This window comes from Phaethon aethereus, assembly GCF_964289735.1.
Source record: "Phaethon aethereus genome assembly, chromosome: 14".
NCBI classification, from domain to species: domain Eukaryota; kingdom Metazoa; phylum Chordata; class Aves; order Phaethontiformes; family Phaethontidae; genus Phaethon; species Phaethon aethereus.
In genome coordinates this window covers 9,146,129-9,168,849 of record NC_138590.1, presented here as the reverse complement: position 1 = coordinate 9,168,849, position 22,721 = coordinate 9,146,129, and the positions used below count along the sequence as shown (strand labels likewise).

The following is a 22,721-nucleotide window of genomic DNA, read 5'->3' as shown; positions in this document are numbered from 1 at the left end:
TTTCAGCACAGCATCAGCCATCGCCCCGCGGAGCTGCTAATCCATACGGTGCCTGAACCACCAGCAGCAGCCGGGCTGCCCTGGCTGTGCTTCTGGAGCTGCTGGGAGCAGCCGGGGGTGGTTAGGGAACATTTCCCTGCCGGAGCCAGGGCCGCCGGGCCTCCGCTGACTCAATCGGCGGCAGATGAAGTTCCCTGCAATCTGTGTTGAAATTTAAGGAGAAGCTGAAGCGTTGTGCAAAGGAGGAAGGGCCCTGCGCAGAGCCAAGCGGAGCCAAGAGCCCTGCTGTCCCTTAGTGTGAGGTTGGTACCGGCTTGGGAAGGATGAGATTTGCATGAGGATGCCTGGTGCTTGGATCTGGGGTTTTTCCCCCATTTTGCAACATGTCGAGGGCTGTTTGGAGCAGATGCTCTCCATATGCTGCCTCCTCTCCCGTCCTAGCCCATGGAGAAACCAAACGCTGAGCCATTGCCATGAGGTGTGAGTGTGGCTGAGCCAGTCGGCGACAGACATGGTGACCAGCTCTGCCAGAGGCCTCCTTTGTGGCTCACAACACCTTGGCTGTTTTTTCCCTGCACCCCTCCAAATTTTGATCACAGTAGGTAACAGGGAGCAGCGTGCTCGGGTTCCTGCTGCATCCCACCAAGGATGCAGGCAGGGTGGGAAATCCCAGCATGACCACAGTGCTGGGAAAAACTCACCAGCGATGGGGCAAACAGCCCCTTCCCCACCTCTGCTACACCCTGGGGCTTGCACGGTCCCAGCTCCCCGCTCCTGGCTGGGCACGATGGGTGTTGCATCGGTACAAGCTGTGCATGGACAACCTTTCCTTGGGTTGCCCGCTGGGCACGATGGGTGTTGCGTCGGTACAAGCTGTGCATGGACAACCTTTCCTCGGGTTGCCCGCTGGGCACGATGGGTGTTGCGTCGGTACAAGCTGTGCATGGACAACCTTTCCTCGGGTTGCCCGTCGTTCACGCTGTACATCAGCAGTACCGGGATGCTTGAGGACACCTCAAGGACTGTGAAACCTGCTGACAGGGCTAGTTCACAGCAGCGCTGGGGGGTAACAGCGTGCCGTGCCGGGGGACGGCGAGCCCCTGCGCTGGACCCCACCTGCCAGGGCAGCCCAGGGAGGGAGCCCCTTGTTCACAGCGGGCATGAGGTGTTCAGCGTGGGGACGGAGGCACCCACGGGAGCCTGGGCAGCTGCCTGCAGGGGACTGGCAGCCGTTTCGGGAGGAGGAGGAAGAAGGCACCTGACTGCCAGGCAGCAGTCCAACTAGTTGAAACAGCTCCCGTTGCGGTTTGCATAACCAAGCGCGGCTCAGCTGGGTCTGGGGACGCACGGCTCCGCCCGGTCGCCCACCACTGGAAACCGGGCTCGCGGGGAGTGCTGGATGGAGAGGCGGAGGGGTTTGCTTGCTGTGGCACCATGCCTGCCATGCCTGTGCTGCCAGGGGCTGGGCGGCACAGGGAGGGATGGCTTCTTCCCTTCGGGCGCTGGCGGGAGGGCGGGCAGCCAGCCTTACGCATGGACTCAGCGTGTGCGGGCCGAGCTGGGTCCCGCCGAGGTTCTCCTGCCAGTGCTGTGCTGGGCACGACTGCAGGGCTCGCTGCCCTGCCTCCCCACCGCAGCCCAGCCGGAGCTGCGGCGCTCCCCTCCAAGGTGACATTGGAGGCTGTGCCCAAGGACACCTGGCCGTGCTCCCACTCGGCCTCCGAGAGGGACGACGGCCTCTGCGGAGCGGGGAGATAGGCGGGATAAAAGCGAGGCGCAGAAGCGGCGGCAGGGCTGGTGGCTGGAGCTGCTCACATGACAGGGGAGCTGCTGCCAGGCGCTGGGACCATTCAACGCGTGTGAAGGTGGCACACCAGGCAGGCGCCTTAACCCCTGCGAGCCCTGCGGAGGGATTCGGGTTGCCTGGGCCATGGCACTGCCGGGGCAGAGGTGGCCACCTGCGTGCCAGAGGGGACCCTCGGCTCTGATGCTCCTGACCTGGAGGTGGATGCTGGGTCAGACCAGATCCTGGGTACCAAGCTGTCGGATCCAGACGCCAGGTCTGGATTTCAGGCCAGCCTGCCCCGGGGTCTCTGGCTATAGGTTGATCCCTAGATTAGCTAGGGTCAAAAATATGGGGGGACAAGGCTTGGGAGCAGGCAAGCTCAGGGGACAAGGCTTGGGAGCAGGCAAGCTCAGGGCAGAGTTGTGAGGGAGCTGGCACAGGACGTGAGGTGGGTAAAAGGGTCTGATTTAAGCATAGGAAGTCATATTTGTGGGCTTCACCCCCACTTGTTTGGGGTGGGGGGAGAGGGGTCCCAGCCCCCCGCTGCCGCAGCGGGGAGCGGCCAGACCCCGCCTGGGCGTGCGGCTCCCACGCGTCCTGCCGGAGCCTGTTGGGCTGGGGTTTTGGGGAGGGAGAAGGTGTGGTCCCTTGCAGGGAGGAATTTGGAATAGCACAAAGCTTTGTGCGTGTGAGTGATCGCCCAGGTTTGCATGTGCTCCTGAAGGAGCGTTTTGCCCTTGGAGGGATTTTTCTATCTTGAGATCTCAGAGCAGTTTCTTGCCGGGGTGAGTCAGTTGTTTGGGGGAGGAGAGGGGAGCGCCTGGTCCCGATGCCGGGGAAAGCTCAGAGGAGCAGCCGGGTTGGCAACACTGGCTCCAGGCTGCAGGTCCCAGAAGTGCTCCCTGCAGAGCCAAAAAGCAGGGATGGAGTCCCAGCCCAAGGTCCCTGGGGCAGGTGGCCCGGGCGGGACACCCGCTGCTTCCCGCGACGCCAGCAGTGCTGCGGTGCCGACCCAGGCACAGCAGAGCCTTGCACCGGTTGGTGTAGCGCTGGGAAATCCCCAGGCCAAACAGGTTGTGCTAGTGAAAGCGCGGTGGGCGCTGGCAGCGCCTGCACGGCAGCCCCAGAGGTGCTGCTCTGGGGTCACGCCTCCGCCATCCACCTTGTGAGCCGTGTACGTAGTCCGTGGTCACGGGACCTGCTGCAACCTGCCCTCATTTCACCTTCCCGTGCCTCAGTTTCCCCAGCATAGTACTTGGAATATCAATAGCATTGGTCGGTTAATACCAGTGATTTCCTAACATGATGCCCACCTGGAAAATACCCATCTGTTTGGCATCTCCCTTCCCCACCACTTTTTTAGGTCACTGAAGGGGTGATGCAGCTGTGCTGGCTCTCTGCATTTTTGGGGTGCTGGGGCTGGCACAGCCCTGCCTGGGAGAGCCCAGGAGGCGGCAGTGCCCGCGCCGTGCCTGCGCGCCGGTGCCCAGGCACCCCCAGCTGCCCCCAAACTGGTATTCATGGGGAGTGCGGGCAGAGTCGTGCCAGAGCGGAGCCAAGTGGTGACCGCGCCGGGTGGTGACGCATCTCCTCCGGCCAGGACACCTCCAGGCTCTGTGCAGAAAATGGGCAGTAATTTAATCAGGGAGACTGCAGTGCCCGGCGGATGTGCCCAGCTGGAGCGGGGAGAGGAGGGAGCCCCCGATTCAGGAGAAGGGGAAGAGACAACCCCTCTCCTCTCTCTCACGGGGGACCGTGGTGATGGGGAGCAGTGAGGTGCAGGCAGCATGGCCACGCCGTGCGGTGCCAGGGCCTTGTGCAGGGCAGCCGGCAGGAGCTGGCGCAGGCAGTGCTGCCCGTTGCCCTGCAGCACGGGGATGCAGCGGGGGTGGCCGGCAGCACCCACCCGCCTGGCAGAGAGGGCTGGGCAGGGCTGGTGCTTCCACCCCGGCCGAGATATGGGCCTGGGCACGCATGGACAGGCCTGGCGGGAGCATAGGGACAGATCCTAGCAGTTTTGCCCGTTCCATGGTGGTTTCCATCCTTCGAGGCTGAAAACTTCATTTTTCAGGTGGGAGCTGGGCACAGTGGGGGCTCCCCCAAAGCCCTGCTGGCAGGAGGGCCGGTGCAGGCAGAGTCTGGCAGGAGAAGGGTCCGTTGGGGGTCACAGTGAGTCAGGTTTGGTGACGGTGCCCTGACCCCTGGCCGGGCACGGCATGGCACTGGGGTGTGCCTTGGCGGCGAGTGTCAGGGCTGGACCCGCTGGGAGGTCAGGCTAATGCGGGAAGATCCTCCTTGTGCCTTCTTAACCCCAGCTTGAACCTTCCCCTTCTCCGCCTCGTCCTCATTAGCACCGAGACGGTGCTCTGTGGCCAGCGTGGTGCGGGACACTGTGCTGTCTTCTGTGGCGGGCGAGGTGCGGGGCCCTCAAACTCAGCTTTGGTACAAAACCTGCAGGCAGGCAGGCAGGAGAGGTGCTTTCCTCCCTCCCCTGCCTGCTGCCTCCCTGGCAAATTGGACTGGGAGCGCTCCCGGCGGGGGACAGGCTGCCCGGACGGTCCCTGCTCTGCACGGGAGCAGCGGTGAGGTCGGAAAAGGCGCCTGTGGCTCAGGGGGGTGAAGGGCATCCTGCAGCTGATGGCCACAGACCTGGCAGAGGGGTGACACTGGGCTGTGGTGTGCGGCGGTCAGCAGGCTGTCTTCTCCAGCTCTTCACATGTGTATGTAAAGGGGCAGGTCGGCTTTAACCTCAGCTCCCGTTTCACAGCTGCGGATCTGCTGACATGGAGTGCCAGAACGTGCCCCGATTACAGCCCCGCCGCGCCGAGCGTGGCAGAGCCAGGCTGCATGCCGAGCCCCTGCCTCCCGCCAGCTGCCACCCAGAAGGCCCTGTGTTCGGTGTCCTGAGCCGGGGGAAAGGATATTGCAGCAATGACAGTTCACCCCGAGCTGGCCTCTCCTCCCCTGCCGTTTCGCATCCTCAAGGCAGCAACCCCAGAGCTGGTGGCACCGCGGGGTGAGTGGCTCCGGTGCAACTGGGAGCCTGCCCCGCTGGCACGCTCGCTCCCTGCTGCCTTCCCGTGAACCCCGCAAGCCTGCCGGCTCCCCCACATTGCCTCTGCCAGCCCCCGGGAGTAGTTCAGGGATTCCTGGGACCACAGACTGCGGCCGTGGCTCCTGGCAAAGCCAAGCACAGCACGACAGAAGATCCCGAGGCTGTGGCTGGGGGTAGGGCTGGGCTCGACTGGGCAGCCCAGGCAGCTCAGGAGCTGGAGAGGCATGACACGGTGATGGCTACCACGCTCCCGCGGGCAGCGGCTCTGCGTTCCTCGGTGTGCTGCGGCTGGTTCAACCTCCGCGTAGTGTGGGGAGCTGGAGGGACGGTTGCTTGCTGCCTCCTGGCAGGGTTTGGCTCTTGCGGCCAGGTGGGAGCGGGGCGGAGAGGCCGTGGTTTCGGGGAAGAGCTGCCGGTGCCAGGGTGAAGAGTGCCCGCGAGCTGAGGCGTGTTAGCCGGGAAGGGCTGCGCCAGCGGAGGACGTTTGCAATATCCTCCGGACAGAAAGGGCCTTGTGGAGCCCCGTCAGCTCATGGGCTGCTGACCAAACCTCCGAAGGGGCCGGTGGTTGGAGCAGGGCAGGGGCAGGGCCGCTCCTCCTCTGGCCCCCACAGCCACCCTGACCCCCGGGGAGCCGCCTCACTGGCACGCCTCTGCCCATGGCCGTCACGTGGCTGCTGGCCGCCAGGACGTCAGAAGAGGAAGGTCTGAAAATAATCGCCTGCTCATGTCTTCCTTTCACAAGGAGGGAGTTGCCATCGTGGGGAATTTTTGTGACCAGCGGAGCTGGCTAATAGTCATCTCCTTGGTGAGTCAGGCACTTGCCCCCTCCCACGGCGTAGCCTGACCCCCCTGTGCCAGCAGCCTGGCTGGGGCTCGGGGCCATCCCCGCTCCCGGGGCCCCCCAGCCTGCCTCGTGGGCCACAGCCCTTCCTGCCACCTCCAGCTTTGGGTCTGCGAGTGGAAGTAGTCCTGAGAGTTTTGGGGTCTTCATGCCCCCACTGGCTTTGGCCACAGCCCCCGCTGCTCCCTCTCCCACTGGGCATCCTCTGTGCAGAACCTCTCGAGGTTGTGCCACCTCTTGCTCCATCCTTCTTGCCCCAGGCAGGCGGTGCTGCCTCGCCGGAGAGATGCTGCATGAGGAGGTGAGCGTCGTGCTGGAGCGCAACACCTGCCTGCTCCTGCCTGCGCCTCTCTCCCCACGGGCAGGGGATCGCACGGCTGGGCTGGAGACCTCCCGAGCTGATGGGACGTTTCAGTTCCCACTGTGGTTTTGTACCCGGCTCAGCACGTGCCAGTTGCTGTCTGTTGGTCCTGCCTTTGGTTTTGGGGCAGATAAGGAATTTCTTAGAAAAACACCACCAGAGTTCAGGACCAGGCCTGTTGCCCTGCCTGGCTGATGCCATCGAGCGGTGCCGGCCCTGCTGCCTGCAGCAGCACCCGTTGGTGGCTGGGGCAAGGCTGGCAGCAGCCACTGGCACGTGTGTATTTGGGGGGGCTGCTCTCTGCTGTGCCGGGACCAGTGGGTGGTAGGCAGTGTTTGCCAGGCTGGCTGCTGGCAGGGTTGGCATGCGGCGTTGCTGTTTGGCTCGAGGGATGCAGGATAAAGCTGTCACGCTTCTCTTGCGATGGGTGACACTGTTACCAGCATGCTCTGTGTGCCCGACCGCGCTGGCACTGCCCGGACAGCACTCTGCCCAGCTAACCATATCCCGGGGACGTGGCAGCAGCGGCAGCTGGCGTGGCATGGCGCTTGGCAGCAGCCACAGTTGGCAGGTGCCGTTTCCATGAGCCGGTGTTGAGAGAGGAGCGTCCCTCTTTGGGAGCAGCCGGTTCCTCGCTGCATCTACCCACTGTCCCCTCTCCCTACAGGGGCGAAACAGCCATCGGTCCTCCTCTTCTGCCCTTGCCGGGTGCTCGGTGGTGCCGCCCCGGCGGCGGCGGTGCCGGAGTGTGACAGCAGCGGGGAGGTGCTTTGGGCTCTGTGCGGGGCAGCTGGGGCTGCAGGGTCTTTCCAGCTCTGCCGTGGTGCCAGCGGGTCCTGCAGCCCTGGGCTGGCCAGTCCTGGAGCTCGGGCAGAGATAAAGTGGACTGTGTAATTTGGAGCCCAAATAAATGGCTGCAGAGCATAGTATGAACATGCAGCTCTGTAACCTGTGATATACTTTGCTGCTGCCCTTCTTCCTAAAGCTGGCACACCTTTGTTTAAAATGTTCCAGCAGAGTGTTGTTTATTCAGGGCATTATTACCAGTATCTCAGGCTCCTTTTTTCTGTCCTGTGACTCGGGGATAGTTTGGTGCGATTTCTTCCATCTTTCCTCCATATCAAAGATATCCTGGCAAGTTCATGTTTATTGTTTGCAGTTAATGTTTAATATTTCCTATTACTAGCATCTCATGGTTGATCTTAATTACACCCTTCTAATGTAAGACAAAAGTCAGTGAGCGAGACCGCGTGCACGCTTGGGCTGTGGCTCGGAGCCTGGCACCGAGCAGCCCTGGTCCTGCTGGTGCCGCTGCCTGCGCTCCCTCCCCGTGCCTGCTCTGCCCTTCACGGGCCGCGTCGGGAGGGCGGCTGCTCCACGCGTGTCGGCGCAGGGCGTCCGGCGTGGGGCCTGGCACCGCCGCGGCGGCTCCCATGTGCCACGGCAGCCTGGACAAGCGGCAGTTGTTTTTGAGCAGCTCAAGTGGAAGGAAGAATCAACCTGCTATTTATTTTGTCCGGGCTTTAAATGCTAGTCCTGGTTTTTCCTCTTGCTGGCTGGGCTGAATCGTTGAAAAAGATCAGTAGAAATGAAAAAAAAATATAAAAAAACAACTGAGTGCAGAGGGCGAAGTGCCCTGCTCCTAGCAGAACGGTGAGGTGTTGCCTGCCTTTGTGCCCACCTGGGAGCCCGTGAGGTTCCTGTGCTCCTTTTGCCCCAAAACTGGGGAGCTGGATGAGGGAGCAGCAGCCTGCTGCTGCACAGCCCTGCCTCTGCACTCCTCGTGCCTCCCGCCGCTGTGTCCCATCCGAGTGTTTGCAGGCAGGGTCCCCTCTGCCTTTGCTGCCTCCAAGGAGGGGCCGCTCGCCCTCCGCTTTGGGGTTCTCAGGCTATAAATATCGGGGGGTGGCGAGGGGCGGCTGGGCCAAGGCACAACCCGACACCGCCTCTCCCTCATTCACAGTGACATTTTGTCAAATGCCAGTGGGGAGGGGGGTTGCTTATCTTCTGGCACACGGTACAGTGACCTTCACAGCTCTGGCCAGGTGCCTCCTTGCTGTATTTACACTTATTTATAGGTCTCTCCTCCATCCCCACCTCTGCCCTCCTCCCTGGTACTGGAGGGGAGCTGCCCGCCCCATGTGGGTCCCTCTGGGCTGGCAGGGAGCTGGCATGTCCTTGGGGACGACAAGGGCCTGGCAGCACCCAGCTTTGCCCCCAGGGTGCTGGTGACCTGACTGCATGGGGACCGTGTCCCCCGGGTGGGAGCTGTGGGAACAGCAGGGTGCACCCCGCGGGCAGACGGCGCTGGGCTTGGCCCCGGTGTGGGTCGCGGTGGCTGCGTGCCCCCATCGCCTCCCCGCTCCGGTGCTGGGGCGGCCTGGGAGGGTGCTGGGGCTCTGCAGGCGCCCGTCCCTGCCTGCCTGAGTGGGGCTCCCACCTGCCCGAAGCCGCTGGCAGGGCGGGCAGCCGTGCCCACCGCCGCACCAGCCAGCCCGCTGCCGCACCAGCCAGCCCGCTGCCGCCTGCCCGGGGAAGAGTTCATCCCGGTGAAGGATGAACTGAGACAGTGCCCGTCTCCCTGCGTGGCCGTAATCCCCGTTTCAAGCAATCTGTAATTATGGATTTCCCCGATAAGCCCGGACGGTGCTCTCCAAAACCCTTGCCCAAGGATTTTCTTTCCTTTTTAGAGACAAGCCTGGAGTGAGGGCGAGGAGGGGGAAACTCCCCGGCTGGCCGTGAATGCAGGCACCGGGAGCTGGCGGGGGCCTGGGCACCCGGGGGAGGGCTGGCGGGAGCTGGCACTTTGTGTCCTTGGCATTTCTCACCTTCTGCTGGTCTGGGTCCCAGCCTAAACGCTACTGGCTAATTTGGGGCTCTGTCTCCAGCGCGTGTGGATGTATATTTATCCCTTAATGCGCTGGGCAGGCACTCAGCTGTGGGGAAGGAGGAGGCTCCGTGGGGGGCTGAGTCACCGCTTTGGCTCCTGGGCGAGGAGATGGGCTGCCTGTTTCTGGCCATTTCCTGCGGCCCCTCCAAGGAGCTGCCGCTTTCCTTCCTTTTTTCCATACAGCAAAGCGGCATGTGAGTGCCAAGGCAATTGCACAGCATCCTGGGGCCGTTATGCGGGCGGCAATGCAAATCTGGCTTCCCAGGCTTAAACAGGATTAAGTTCCCGTGAAGGCGCTGCGCCCGTCCAGCAGCGCTTTCGCGCCAGCAGACTTCAGGAGCTGAAACTTTTGCAGCCTCACAAAGCGTGAGCACACTGCGTGTGCCATCGCCTGGCGCGCTCGGAGCCTTGCTGCAAAGTACTTGGCCGCAGCTTCAAGGGGCTGCACCCACGGGTTTTGCAGAGAAGGGAAATTTCTATCGGGGGTGTGACAGAGGAGAGGACCTGCAGGTCTCTTTGTCACGGTCACTGCCCCGTCCCCAGCCCCCCCGAGCCAGTTACGCGCTGCGGGCAACAGCCAGCTGAGCTCTCTTGCTGGCCCGTTTAGGTTGCCATTGCCTGGCAGCTGGGCTGCGCTTCCTCTGAGACGCTGTCCGGGGGCGGCATCGCCCCTTTGCTTCTTTCCCAGGCTCGCCACAGGGAAGGCAAAACCCCAAAGCATCAGCATTTGCCTGAAGGCTGCTGAACTCGGGGTGGCTGGTGCCTTTGTCGGGGTCCCCGGCGAGCGGCTGCGTGTGCCTGGAGCCGGGCTCTGCTCTGCGCGGGCTCGCTGGGTACGGCTGGCCCTGGGAGCCAGCAGCCCGGCCCCAGCCTCACCGGCTGGCGGGGGTTTAGACTGAGGAGCTCAAGCTGACACTGAAAAAGAGGAAAACGTTTCCTGTCTCATTAATCCAATATTTGAATTAGAGTTGGGCTTGAGAGGAACCTCGTGTCTCTGCAGAGATAAGACCTCACATGCTCCCACACCAGAGGTAATGCTGCTCCAAAGCAGGAGAAAGACCTGAAAATGAACGTCCCAGGGAAAATATGCCACCGGCTGTCCCCATGGCGTCGGGAGCCAGCATTGAGCTGTGCTCAATGGGGGATTCTCGGATGTGGCTCCAGCCAGCAGCTGCTCCCACTCTGCTGCAGGTCCAGGACACGTCGGAGCTGCTGGGGACACCAGAAATGGTTGCCTGCATCGGCTGCCCTCATGATCGGGCAAGGGAGATGGAGCTAACCCCCGTGCCAGCTCCTCATCCCACTCTGCCATGCCAGGGCCCCGGGAAGGCCGAGGACTGGGGGCTTTGCAAAGGGACGGGGAGTCGGAGCAGCAGGTGCCGTGGTGGGCGCAGTCCCCAGAGCCCCTGGGAGCAATTCCATTCGCAGCCCTGGGCGGCGGAGGGGTGGTGAGCACGGAGCCACCAGAAGCACTCAGCTTTGCTCACGATGGGTTTCCAGGAGAAGGCGTAGCGCAGGCTGTGGGGAGAGCTGGCTCCTCCTCACCTGCAGTGCTTAGGGAGAGGGTCTGCCGGTACTTGTCTGGAAAAGTTTAGGTGCAGCTGAGGCTCCCCGGGACAGGAGTTGGTGAGGTGACCTCTGGGCGTCCTTGACTGCCAGTTTGGAGACTCACGCTTTCTCACTATTGCCAGCTCCGCCGTGGTGGAGATGGGCAGTGGGGCTGGCAGCGGGGTGGTGCAGCCGCGGCGGGTGCGGAGCCCTCCGGCCCTCCAGGCCGTGCCGGGCGCGCACAGCATGGCTGTGGCCGCGTCTGGCCAGCCTTGAGAGGGGCACGAAACGAGCACAAACCCTCGGCGTGAGGGTCCCTGCCAGCCTCCCGGGTCCACACCCCTGTTCCCACGATGTAAGTTATCCCCTTGCAGTGGGGAAGGGCTGTCTGAGCTCAGCAGTAAAGGAATAAAAACGTTAATGCCCTAAAGCGAGCAAAGCCTCTGCAGAGGCGAAGCTCCTTGCAACAAGCGAGTGAGTATCAGCTGCCTCTTTGTCCTGTAATTGTGGTTGTGCTCCTGCTAGGGCTGAGGTCAGAGTTGGTTCATGCTTTAAAGAAAGCTGGGGAGGATGTCTCTGAACGGAGGCCATTCCCCAAAATGCCCTCCGCCTTTTAGCTTTGGCTTTCAGGCGCAGCTGCCCGTGCGGTGCTGCTGTGGGGTGCTCCTGCCGCAGGAGGGGGTGCCCAGGCTTGGGCTCCTGCTCCCCCAAAGGATGTAAGTCTGTGGTACGGGGCACCTACATAGCTGCGTGGGCATCCCTTTTCCCAGGAGCAGGGATTCATCAGCTGAGTCGCGATGAGCTGCCGGCAGCTTTCTGGTCACAGCGACACTGCAGCGTGCACGGGCCAGGTGTCTGGGCTGGAGGATGCCTCCAAATTTTTGAGCATGTCTCCATGGGTGTTTGCTGGCTGCACACCAAGAACCCATGGCTGATCTTCCTACAAACTCCTGAGTAAAATTAGGACAAAAGTTCACTCCTCTCCCAAGGCAGCAGGAAATGCAAAGGGTGGGAAAAGGGAAAGTCAGAGCAGAGGAGGTCCAGTGCCCACAGGCAGCATCCCCACCACTGCCACCCCTTACCCGGGTGGGGAGCTGGCTCCTGCCCCACCCCTGTGGCCAGCCCAGAGGGGCTCTGCTCTCAGCGCTCAGTGCGGGGCTAGCGGTGCTCGGAGTGATGGATTCCCTCCAGAGACTCAAGTCCTTGGTGGCTGGGCCAGATAAATGACCCTTTCTAGCAGAGGGGTCTGGCTGGAGCTGCAGCTTCACGCTGGGATGCCCTGCCGGACGCCCGTGCGGGTGGCCGTGCTGAGCAAAGGCTCTCCTCACATTTTCCGAGGAGGAGGAGGAGTGACGCCGGCAGAGCTGAGTTTTTGGGCACTCCTGACCAGTGCTATCTGGGAACCTGGGAGCATCCACTGCCAACCACTGCCTCAGCACAGCTGCACACAGCGTGGCAGTGCCGGGGCACTCCTGCCTCCGGGGTGCCCAGGGAGGGCAGCTCAGCAGCATTAGATTGCAGGAGTTTATTTTTACCCAGCCCTGTTGCCAAAGGGGACATGTCACATCTGTGGAGTTGATCAAAAGACGTCCCGAGCGCTGGTGTCAGCTGCTCCTTGTGATCTCAGCACCAGGATCTTTTCCCTTGTGGCATATCAAAAGGAGCAGGAGAATTTGACTGCTTTGCTATTTTTAATTGAACACACACACAGACACATGTATATATATGTATGTATGGCTTTTCTAAAAATAAAAGCCTTTGCCTGTGTTCCCATGGGAAGATTTGGGGAGAAGGGAGAGCCGAAGCTGTTGCAAGACTTTTCCCGGAGCAGGCGCAAGAGCGGTGGCAAGAAAGCAGGGACAAGCCACAGCAGGTAAGGGACACGTCTGAAAGGCCAGAGGACGTTTGATCTCAGAGCAGCCCAGGATGCCGCTGAGCAGAGAGCACAGGAGAGCTGGGGGAAAGGTAACATCTGTGTCCCCCAGAGCTGGCAGTGATGAAGACGGGGACCCTTGACCTGCGCTCTGACCACCTGGGGAGCAAAGGTTTTTGCAGGACAGGTTTGAGGAGCCCCAGCTTTGGGGGGCCCATGAGGAGTATCAGCGTCCCGGGGCTGTTCAGGGGGTTGCACAGACCTTTTCTTGTGTTGCGGCACCACACTCGTGGATGTCTAAATGACACCCCTCCTTCCAGCGGCAGGGCGGACGGAGGACGCTGGGGAGAGCATCCCCCCAGCACGGGGGCAGCTCTCCAGCCCCCCATGGCGGGGGGGTTGCCTGCACCGGTGGGGCTGGGGCAGCATCAGCAGCTCCCTGCAGCCCCCAGCCCTGCTGTGGCCATGAGGACAGCTGGGCCGGTGGTCCGCTGCTGGGACATGGCACTGGCTTGCTCTTGGGCCACGAAGCTGCTCTCTCCTGCCCTTGCTGCATCCTCCAAACTGCTCACACTTTCCTTGCCACCCCTGGGAGGGAATGGGGCAGAAAGCAGGTGAGAAAATGCAAAATGGGGTGTGTGTGTGCACAGGAGTGTCCTTTGGTGTGGCACAGGGTATCCTAAACCTGGTACGGAGCACTGGCATACAGGCTCCTCAGTCTGTGGGAACACAATCAATAATCCCAGATTATCCCAATTAAAAAAAAAAAAAGAGAGGAGAGAAACACTGTCTTTTCCATTCCTGCAGCTCAGTTTGAAATCCCTTTTCCTTGCTGTTGAGCGTTGGAAGAGACCCTTCCAGGGCAGTTCAGGAGGGGAGGTGCCCACGTTCTCCTCCCCCTTGCAGCCTCTCTCACGTGCTCACATGTTTGCCTGCTCCAAAATCCATTTTACTCTGTAAATAAACTCGCTTCCCACCTCGCCAGAAAACTCCCCCCAGGCAGCCAATACCGGGAGAAGTTGCACCAGACCCTTCCCCTTCGCGGTTGAACCTGGACGTTGGGGGCGAAGCCAAGCGTGACCCGCGGGCTCGGTGCGGGCAGCGAGCGGCCGTGCGGGCAGGGCCGTGCCGGTGCCAGCCGTCGCTCCCGCGGGTGCTGGATGCAGCCGTGGGGCTCCGTGGCTGGGCAGCGGCTGGGAGGCAGGCAGAAGCAGGGCAGGTCCCAGCTGCTTTCTGTGGTTAAATGGAGATTTTTAGCTCGGTTCCTAGAGCTCACGTTGCGCCGTGCGCACCCGGACATCGATTTGTTTCCGTCCCGTTTTTCGCACCCTGCAGGTGCGATGCGGGGCCCAGGGTCCGCGTTGCCTTGGCGGTGCCCTGGGACGGGCAGGACGGGCAGCTTCCCCAGAGGCACTGTGCCCGCGCGGTTCAGCGCCACGCGGTGGGGACGGGGATGGGGTACGGAGCAGCCATGCCGACCGGGAGTGAGGCTGCGCGCCGGAGCCTGGCCCCGTGCGTTGCCGCCTCGTGTGCGCCCAAGTCTCTTGCCTCGCTCCGTTATCACTGATCCCCAGGGCAGCTGGATAACCCTGGCTGTCACCTTTGGGACGTCAAAGGCAGGAATGGCTTCACTTTCCCCTAAGAAGACCCGCAGCTGCTTTACCGCAGTCCGGGCGGCTGTGCCGTGCTTTGGGCCTCTGCTCGCCGGAGGAGACAAGGCTCTTCCCATGCAGACGCTGCTGCTCCGACACCTGCCAGGGCGCGGGATGCGAGAGGAGGGGTTTGGTGGCAGTTGCAGGGTGGCTTTTAGTAACCAGCAGTACCAGTGCCAGGCTGTGCAAACCGATTTGCAAGATGCTCAGCGAAGAGGTGCTCTCCGTGCTCTCCACGGCCACGTCGTTGCTTCTGGAGCCACTTGCCAAAGTTTATGTGAAAGAGGATCTGAGTAATGGGCTCAAGTGGAGGCGACAGCACGTGGGGAGACCGGCCATCTCTGCGGGTGGTTGTTGCTGCCTGCCTCTGGCGTGGTGGCAAGCTCACCCCCTTCTCTTCTCTCCCCAGTACGAGGTGTCGGGCGAGGAGCACCTCTACTCTGACTTCCCCGAGATTGATTTGTCCCAGCTGGATGCCAGTGACTTCGACTCGGCCGGCTACTTCAGCGAGCTGCAGTGGTGCGGGGAGCACTCAGAGACCGACTCCAGCCAGTACAGCACCGACGACTCTGAGCTCTTCCAGGTACCCCGTTCTCCTGGCACAGGGGACCCGAGGACAGAGGCAGGGAGAGGGCAGGGGAGGGGGAGAAGGAGGGGAGACACATAACTATTAATAGCTCCTCCCCAGCTGATTAGTGCTCCATTAATTTGCGCGCCAGCTCTAAATGGAGCAAGCAGAGTAAGGCTAATGAGGAGGTGGACGAGCAGAGGAGGGCTGCTGAGCCAGCCCTCCTGTGATGCTTTATTAAAAGGGAATTACAGCTGCCGCACGGCACATCCCGTTCGATTCCCAGGATAGCAGGGTGAGCTGGGGCAGCAGCGCGGGGGTCTCAGGGATCTGGTGTGGGGCAGGTATATTCATTTCCAGGAGCAGAAAGCAGCCCCTTCCCCCAGTTCTCCAGCTCTGGCATCCTCCCTGTGTTTGGGGCTGGGGTCCCTCTGGCAGAGGGCAGCTGGTTTCTCCCCTCGCCTTTGTGCTGGGATGGCCCCATCACTGTGCCGGCACCTGGGACTGCGCGGTACAAAGCAGTGCCGGGGCAGAGGATGCTCCCAGACACTGGCAGGGCTGCTCCTTGTCCCTCAGCATGTTTTTGCCTCTCCTCACAGAAGAGCTGAGCATCTCGTGGAGCTGTGCTGCCAGGGCAAGGGCTGTGGGCACAGCGCAGGCAGGGTGGAGGCAGGGAGCTGCAAAGACTGCCTGGGCACTGGCAGCGGAACAGGCTGGGCAGCCCGCTTGCCTTTGCCCAAGCTCATGCCATGCCCTGGATATGCCCCGTCCTCGGGGGCTGAGGTCACCGTGCCCTCCTGAGCAGCACCCAGGCCCTTACGCCCTCGGACGAGGAGGTTGCGACCCACTGGTGCCCGCTAGCCACCAGCTCTGGGTTACATCTTGGGAGGGAGGAGGATTTGTATTTAAAGAAGGGGGGAAAAAAATAAAAAGCCCCAATATTTTCTAACCTGGCTGTAATAACAACCCCCTGGCTTTTATGCTGATCCTGTGCTTGACAATGGTCCAGTCCAGCTGAGGGACCTTCATCACGAGATGCATATTTTCCGCTGAACTTCCTGGGGAAAAGATAAACAGAAAAGAAATGCAAAAGACAGGCCCATTAGGAGCAGCAGAGTATGATGAAATGTATCCCACTGAACTTGTATGCACAGCGGTCTCGTGCCAATAGCAGGAGGAAAAGAAATGGAGCCAAAAATGGAGCATCCTGCTGCCTTTCCCTGGAGCCTGCTCTAGTAACTGTGAGCAAGGTTAGGGCATGGAGCAAAAGATATTTAATTTTCAAACAAGATGAGAGGAACATGGGAGGCTGTGTGCAGTCAACAGTCCTCCTTTGTGAGCCTGAATTTGCCTCCGTGCTAATTTTATAGCTGAGGGTAGCCTGCTTCTTGTTGGACGTGGTTTACATTCAGAATATGATGGAAGAGGACCAAAAAGAAGGAAATCCTGGCTCACGTCAGCCATTCCTCAGCTTCTGCATCTTCTTCTGGGCTTTGGAAGCTTATTTCCAGGCTGGAAGGGGACTCCTGGGGCTATGTGGGACTGGGACGGTCCTGAGGGCTGGAGGTGCATCAGCCAAGGCCAGATGGAAAGAGGGGCAGGTCGGGGCGGCGGGCAGGGAGGAGGCAGGAGCAGCCCGTGGCCCTGCCTGGCCCAGTGCAGCCCCGGCGCAGCCCCGGGTATTCACAAATCTCCCGTCAGCACCCGCAGATCACTGAAAAAAATGGATCGGGGGGCTGTAACGCAAGCCCCAGCTCGTTCTGGGACCGTGCTCTGTCATAGGGTCCCTCGCAGAGCACCGGGCACAGCCGGCTTTAAGCATGAGGGCTCAGAGCCCCTGTCGAGCTGGAGGTGCCTGCGTTTGGGGGCTTTTAGTGAAAACAAAACCCCATACTGCTTGTTGCAAGCTGTGACATCTGGCCAGCGGTGCAGCCTGGGCTGTGCTTCCCCTGCGCCTTCCCGGGGGCCCGTGCCCTCTTGTCCACTGGGCAGCCCTGGGCTGGGCTTACAACTTGCCACATTTTCTTTGCCTTCCTGGTCAGGAGAGCTGTGAATAACCGGCCGTGTCTTCTCGGGCCTCCCCAGCCCCGCAGGGGGCAGGGGGCTGTGCCTGCCCCCTCCCCGGGCTCCTGTCCCGGCTGGATGCTGCTCCCAGCCCCGCTCAGCAGTGCTGAGATAGCCAGCGCTGGCGGGGAGCCTGTAGCCCAGGGTCAGGAGGATTTGGGCAAGGAGCCTTTTAATCACAGGTCCTTCATCTGCTGCTTTTTGCCTCAGTGGGGTGGAGGTGACTATGGGGAGAGGAGATGCTCTGGTTCATTATTTTCCTGCTGGGGATGCAGGCGGTCAGACTGATGCTCCTTTTCCAGTTGGGTCTCTCTCCCCCTGACCCCATCCTAGTGCTCCGCTGAGGAGAAGCTCTCCCAGGTCCCCTGTGGGGTCACTGGGAAGTGTGGGTGCTGCTGTGGCACCACCAGCCCCTCTCCCCTCCCTGCCCAGCATCCCCCGGTCCCTCTGCCCAGCCTAACTCCCCCTCTCTCCTCTGCCTGCTCCTTTCAGATAATAGACAGCGAGAATGAAGCGCTGCTGGCAGCCCTCACCGAGACATTGGATGATATACAGGGAGATGACATGGGCCTGGCTGCCTTCCGAACTATGGAAGAGGGGGACACGCTCAACCATGCCTACACCTCGCCTGCCCCCTCCCCCAAACCCACCGCCCCGGTCACGGGGGGGCCGCCCCCGGCCCCCGAGTTTGATGAGCTGTCTCTAGTAAGAACCCACTTCCTACTGTTTAAGGTGGATTTGGATGAGCCCCTGATAAGCCGGCTGCATGGGTATGATAGGAAGCAAAGGTCTGAATTTTTTCATTCTAGGCTTAAAACTCTCTTTAACCGTCAATACCAAAGCATATACTTGTATTGTATACGTATACATGTTCTGCATCATTGCTGTCACCTCCATCACCATCCTCACGGGAACAAACTGTGTGTATACAAATATCTATATGAAAGGGGTGGGGGCGGGTGTCAAAGGGGCGGTGGCTGCTTTGGCAAGACCCACACCTGCTTTTACCCAGACGCGGGGACGTGGGGCCGCCCGGGGGCCCCCTCGCGCATCCCAGCCCCGTGCCCGTGAGCAACGGTGGCTGCTCCCGCCCGGCTCTGCCTCGGGGCCGAGCTCCCCGCTGCTCTCGCAGGAGGGACAGAGGGGGCTTGGCCGGTGTGTCAGACAGCCCGTGGCCTCAGCTTTGACCCCCCACGCCTTCCACCACAACCCCCTCAGGGGCTGTGTGGCCTCCAGTCCCTACAGGTTTGGTGACTGGAGCATCCCTCACGGCTCCCTGCAATACTGGGGCTCCAGCCCCGCTCCCCCTCCCGGCCCGGACTAACTGGCAGCTTTTGCTGCAAACCACCACCATGCCCGGGGGTCCCCTGGGACAGGGGCACCCAGCTCACTCCCTCCTGGGGCTCACGGTCCCCACCAGGGACCCCCAGCCTGGCCCCGGGGTCCCCCCAAAAGCCGGGGCTGTGACGGGGAGGAGTGACATCCAGTGGCGAGCGCGTGCATTTCCACCGCCCACGCCCTGCGCGGGGGGTATATATCACACACAATATGTATGTGTATATATAGGATGTATACGTTGCAGGGGTGGGGGGGGAAAGGTGCTGGTTGCTTTTACCAACAGGAGCTGCACGCCTAAAGCTGTGGGTGCCCCGGGTGATGTTTTCCAGCAGACCCTGACCCTGGCACCCCTTATTTCTGTCACCCCTTAAAACCCCCTGTGCCATCCCCGGAGCTCCGTGCCTGCTGGCCAGCACGGCACCCCAGATCTGTCTCCTCCGTGCAGTCCCCCGGTGCCTACGCAGTCGTCTTGCTCTTGAGCTGTTGTCGCCTTCGGTTGTTAGCGCGACACGGGTGGAATATGAAATGTTGTTGCTGGGTGTGGGGTTTGGGTTTTTTTCACCTAACCAAAAATGGTTTTGAATAGAAGAAAAATGTTGTGCTGACCTTGTCATCAGAAGTGGCAGCACTGTGGGTAACCCAGGGAAAACCCCACTCCCACCGCCCGTGGGCTTGACAGAGCATGTTTGGGGAAGATCCTCAACGGGTCCCACAGGGACTTGCATCTGCAAAACGCCTTGCAAGCTCATTCATGAGTCAAGGCCCTTGCTGGATGTTTCGGCTAAATCAGCCTTGCACGGGGACCTGAGCGAGCTGTCCAAACCCATCACTCATGACAACGTAAAGTCTCTGTCACCTAAGGGCAGAATTGATGGAGTGAGAAGTTTGGATGCCATGACAGCCCTGGTGTGACTGACGGGAGTGGGGATGCCCCTGGGAAGTAAATTCCCTCATGTCCACACTGCCCTGACCTGCTTGGGTGTCCCTGGACATGCGGGTGAATGCTGCGGAGATGGCCCTGACCCCCCCAGGGCTGCGCGGCCAGGCACCTGCCCCCGCAGCCACGGGGAGGTGGGAACCTCCCCCCTGCCTTGTTTTTCCTCCCCCATTTTTGGGTCGGATGCTCAGCAATGGACATAACCAGTGCAGGCATGAGCCGAGGGGCTGCAGCCCCACCGGCGCTTTCTCCTGCCCTCTCTGTGATGCCGACTCCTTTTCTTGACACTTCTCTTCGCAGCTGAAGAAGTTGCTTCTCTCTCCATCGCACGTGCCTCCGAGCTGCGAGGCTCAGTGGGACGGGAGCGCCCGGCGCCCGGGGACCCCTAAGTCCCGACCTGCACGGCCCTTTGCAAAGGTACTTGCTTGGTGGGCAGAGCTCAAGCCCACCCCAGCACTGACCTCTCGGGAACCGTCGTAAAGGAGGTCACGGCAGGATGGTGTCGGGGAGCATGGGCAGCCTCTGAGCTGGGCCAGGGGCTGGGGACAGGCGGGGACCGTCCCTGCCGGCAGAGCAGCGCCTGGCGCTCCCGTCCCTGTCTGCACAGCGGCTGCAGTTCGGGCTCAGCAAAACCCTCGGGCTTTGTGCCGGGCTGAGAAACGTCTCAATCTCATTTGCACCCGGTGGGCTCAGGCCTCTCCCAGCCTCCCTGAGCGCTGGTTTGTGAAAGCCCTGCGTGCTCCCTGGCCGCCCCCTCGTCCCCCTCCCCGCTGACTCGCAGCCCGAGCCGGGAGCTGTTGGCCAGGGCGAGCTGCCTGCCGTGCTGCAGTGCCGACCCTGTCACGTAAGCTAATCTCCTGAAACCCAGCAGAAGTTGCCGTCAAAGATGTTTCTACTTGGCTAATGGTAATTGTGCGGTGCATTAGGCCTGGCAAATTAGATTGCCTGAGAAGAGCAGCAGAGCCCTCCCAGGGAGATGGAGCATCATCACGTGCCGGGTGCTGGAGGGGCAGCGCTCGGGGCGGTGGGCTGCCGGCCCAGGGCGCCCAGTAGAAACCTCCTGGGGCATGGGCTTGACCCCCGGGCAGGTCGGGATGCTGGTGGGCCAGAACAAAGGGGTTCGAGGATGTGGGATGGCTCTGTCAGCCTGGGATGCTTCTTCCCCCACACCTGGTACTTGTGTCAGGTCGCGCTGCGGGGCTCGGGGCTGACTTTCTCCTCTCTTCTCTCCAAAGGTGGAGGGTCCCCGGGACAGGAGGGCGAGCGTCCCGCAGGCACAGAGCCGCAGCTGCACTGAGCTGCACCGGCACCTCACCTCCACCACCCCCTGCCCCCAGACCAAAGCCCTCCGGGCGCCCGAGGAGTGCCCCAGCATCCGCCACCACCCGTCCTCGGGTGACTGCGCCCATCATGAGGACGACAGTGACTCCAGCGAGGACTCACTGAGCTCTGGCAACTCGGTGACTCCCCCCTCCTCAGTGGAGGATGGCTCCAGCAGCCAGTTCTCCTGCGAGGGGGAGATGCACTCGGTGGTGGAGCTCATCCGCTACATGCACACCTACTGCCTGCCGCCGCGGAAGCTGCCCGCCCGCGACGCCGCTGACGCCAAGCCCCAGCCCTGCGGCAGCCCCTTCAAGAGAGCCAAACCGGACTGCCCCACGCATCCAGCCCCACCTGGCAGCACCCAGAGCCGGCCGGGCTGTGCCTGGCAGGCAGCCGGGGGCTGCAAGAAGCCTGGAGCATCCTTCTCCATCCTGAAGGAGCTGCTGGCACGGGACCTGCTGTGCGACGTGAGCAAGCCATACCGCCTGGGCAAGCCCGTGTATGCCGCGCTGGCCCGGCTGCCTGGCTCCCGCTCCCCTGTGCCACCAGCCCAGGATGGGCAGGATGCTGGTGGGACCTGCACATCCGGAGCCAAAACGGCACCAGAGAAGGGTGAGCCGCGGCAGAGCCCCGGGGCTGAGGCAGAGGCACCACGGGAGCCGGCTGGCCTCGAGGACGATGCTGGGAAGCGTGTGGGTGCCCCGGGCACAGCCACGGGGAAGGTGGCCCGCAAGCAGGAGAGCACTGTTTACGCCGTCCGCCGGTCCAAGAGACTCAACCCCGAGCTCGGCCACTGGCTCTCCTTCCTCGACGAGCCGCCCCCCGGGCCCTCCGTCCTCCAGGAGGCAGGGGACGGCTGCGGCCCCCGCGGCGCCCTGGCCTGCAGAGAGCCCACGCCATGCGCAGTGCTGGAGGGCTTCTCTGCCGAAGAGCCCGCAGCCGAAGTGGAGGTGGGGGACACGGAGGAGGGAGACGGCGGGAGCATGGCACCACCGGCGGAGCCCCAGCCCCTCTCCCTGGGCTCCCCGGGCGACAGTGAGGTGGGCGACGGGGCTGAGAGCCAGCGCTGTGCCCTCCTGGAGCAAGCAGGTGAGGGGGGCCAGGGGCTGTCGCTCTGCCTGCCCCTGCCTGGTGTGCCTACGCTGCCTGTGGCGCTGCCTGTGCCGGCCGTGCCGCGGGCGAGCGCGGCTGGCCAGGCACCTGGCGCTCAGCTGGCAGTGGAGCTGTGAGCAGCCCCAAGCACAGCTGAGCCCTGACCCATGTGCTGGCTGGCTGTGGGGTCCCATTCTGGTTTTGGGATGCTGTTTCAATCTATGGCGGCCTCCTGCCTCAGTTTCCCCATCCTTATAATGAGATGAAGGAGTTGGCGTAGCGCTAACCCAGCAGGGACCAGGCTGCTCCATCCCTCCGGGTCTCCCTTCCCCGCGGGCTCGCCCTGTGCCTGGGCACTGGGGTTCAGCTGCACAGGTGCCCCAAAATCGCAGCTATCCGCAAGAACTTTGTGAGCACGAACGGCTCAGCCCTGGCAGCGTTAGACCTCCTGCAGATGCTGCTGCCTCGCAGGCGGGCAAAGCCCATGGTCCCCAAGCGCCCTGCCAGGGCGGGGTGGGCGAGGGCCCCGGCTCCGCCAGGAGCCCCGCGGGCGCTGGAGGGAGCACAGCTCGGCTGTAACCCTGCTTCCTCCCTGCCTTTCAGGAACACCCAGGTGTCTCACACTGTCCTTGGCACAAACGTAAGTGCACAGGGGGCTTACTGAACTGCGCTGGGGCTGGAAAGCTGCCTTGGTTTGTCTGGCTGGGCATGCGTCTGCAGCGAGCAAGCGAAGCTGCTTTTGCAGAGCAGACCGAGCTGTGCAGCCGGGCACGGGGCTGTGGGGAGCCACGGCCATCGCTCGGGTGCCAGGAGCTTGGAGAGCCCGGGGCCGAGGTCAGGGCATTTCCGCGTGCCAGGGGCAATGCGTCCTGGAGCTCTGGCTGGGACGGGGAGGGCATGCTGCTCGCCCCGCTGCCCCTCGCACCCCGCTGTGGGGTTACTCTGTCAGGCACTAGCCATGGTGGGAGGGCTCGCTTGTAGGAAGCTTTTTCTCAGCTGCTTTTGTTTTTTGCGACTGTGGTTCACCTAAACACTTTCTCTCTCCTCATTTTCTGCTCTTCGCCAGTGACCCAGCCTTTGGGAAGAGAAACTTTGAGCCAATGCTGACTGTGGAGCTGTGTGGGACAGCAGGTAGGATGGGCTTTTAATTTTTTAATTTTGCAAAAATCCTCGCTGGGAGAGGGCAAATTTACTCTACATTCAGCCTGGAGTCACCAGCTCCAGCCAAGCCCAGCCGAGGGGGCACGTTCCTCTCCTGGCCTGGGACTCCCCCTTCGCACCGCAAACGCAGGAGACTTCCCATGCGCTGCCTCCACACCCCAGCACGGAGCGCAGCGTTTGGGATGGGGCGGCTGTTCAGGGGGCCCCTGCATGAGCGTGGAGGAAAGGG

The 22,721-nt window shown here is 62.0% G+C and overlaps 1 protein-coding gene across 1 annotated transcript in view; it reads left to right on the top strand.

Moving 5' to 3' along the window:
• PPARGC1B (PPARG coactivator 1 beta) overlaps window positions 1-22,721 on the top strand; it is a gene marked incomplete at its 3' end in the record, with an annotated part of 48,081 nt that overhangs the window by 20,574 nt on the left and 4,786 nt on the right. The window contains exons 2-7 of the mRNA XM_082006176.1: window positions 14,419-14,592; window positions 17,134-17,346; window positions 19,217-19,333; window positions 20,152-21,328; window positions 21,935-21,971; window positions 22,398-22,462. Coding sequence (XP_081862302.1) covers window positions 14,419-14,592; window positions 17,134-17,346; window positions 19,217-19,333; window positions 20,152-21,328; window positions 21,935-21,971; window positions 22,398-22,462 — 1,783 coding nt within the window. The remainder of the gene's footprint in view (window positions 1-14,418; window positions 14,593-17,133; window positions 17,347-19,216; window positions 19,334-20,151; window positions 21,329-21,934; window positions 21,972-22,397; window positions 22,463-22,721) is intronic.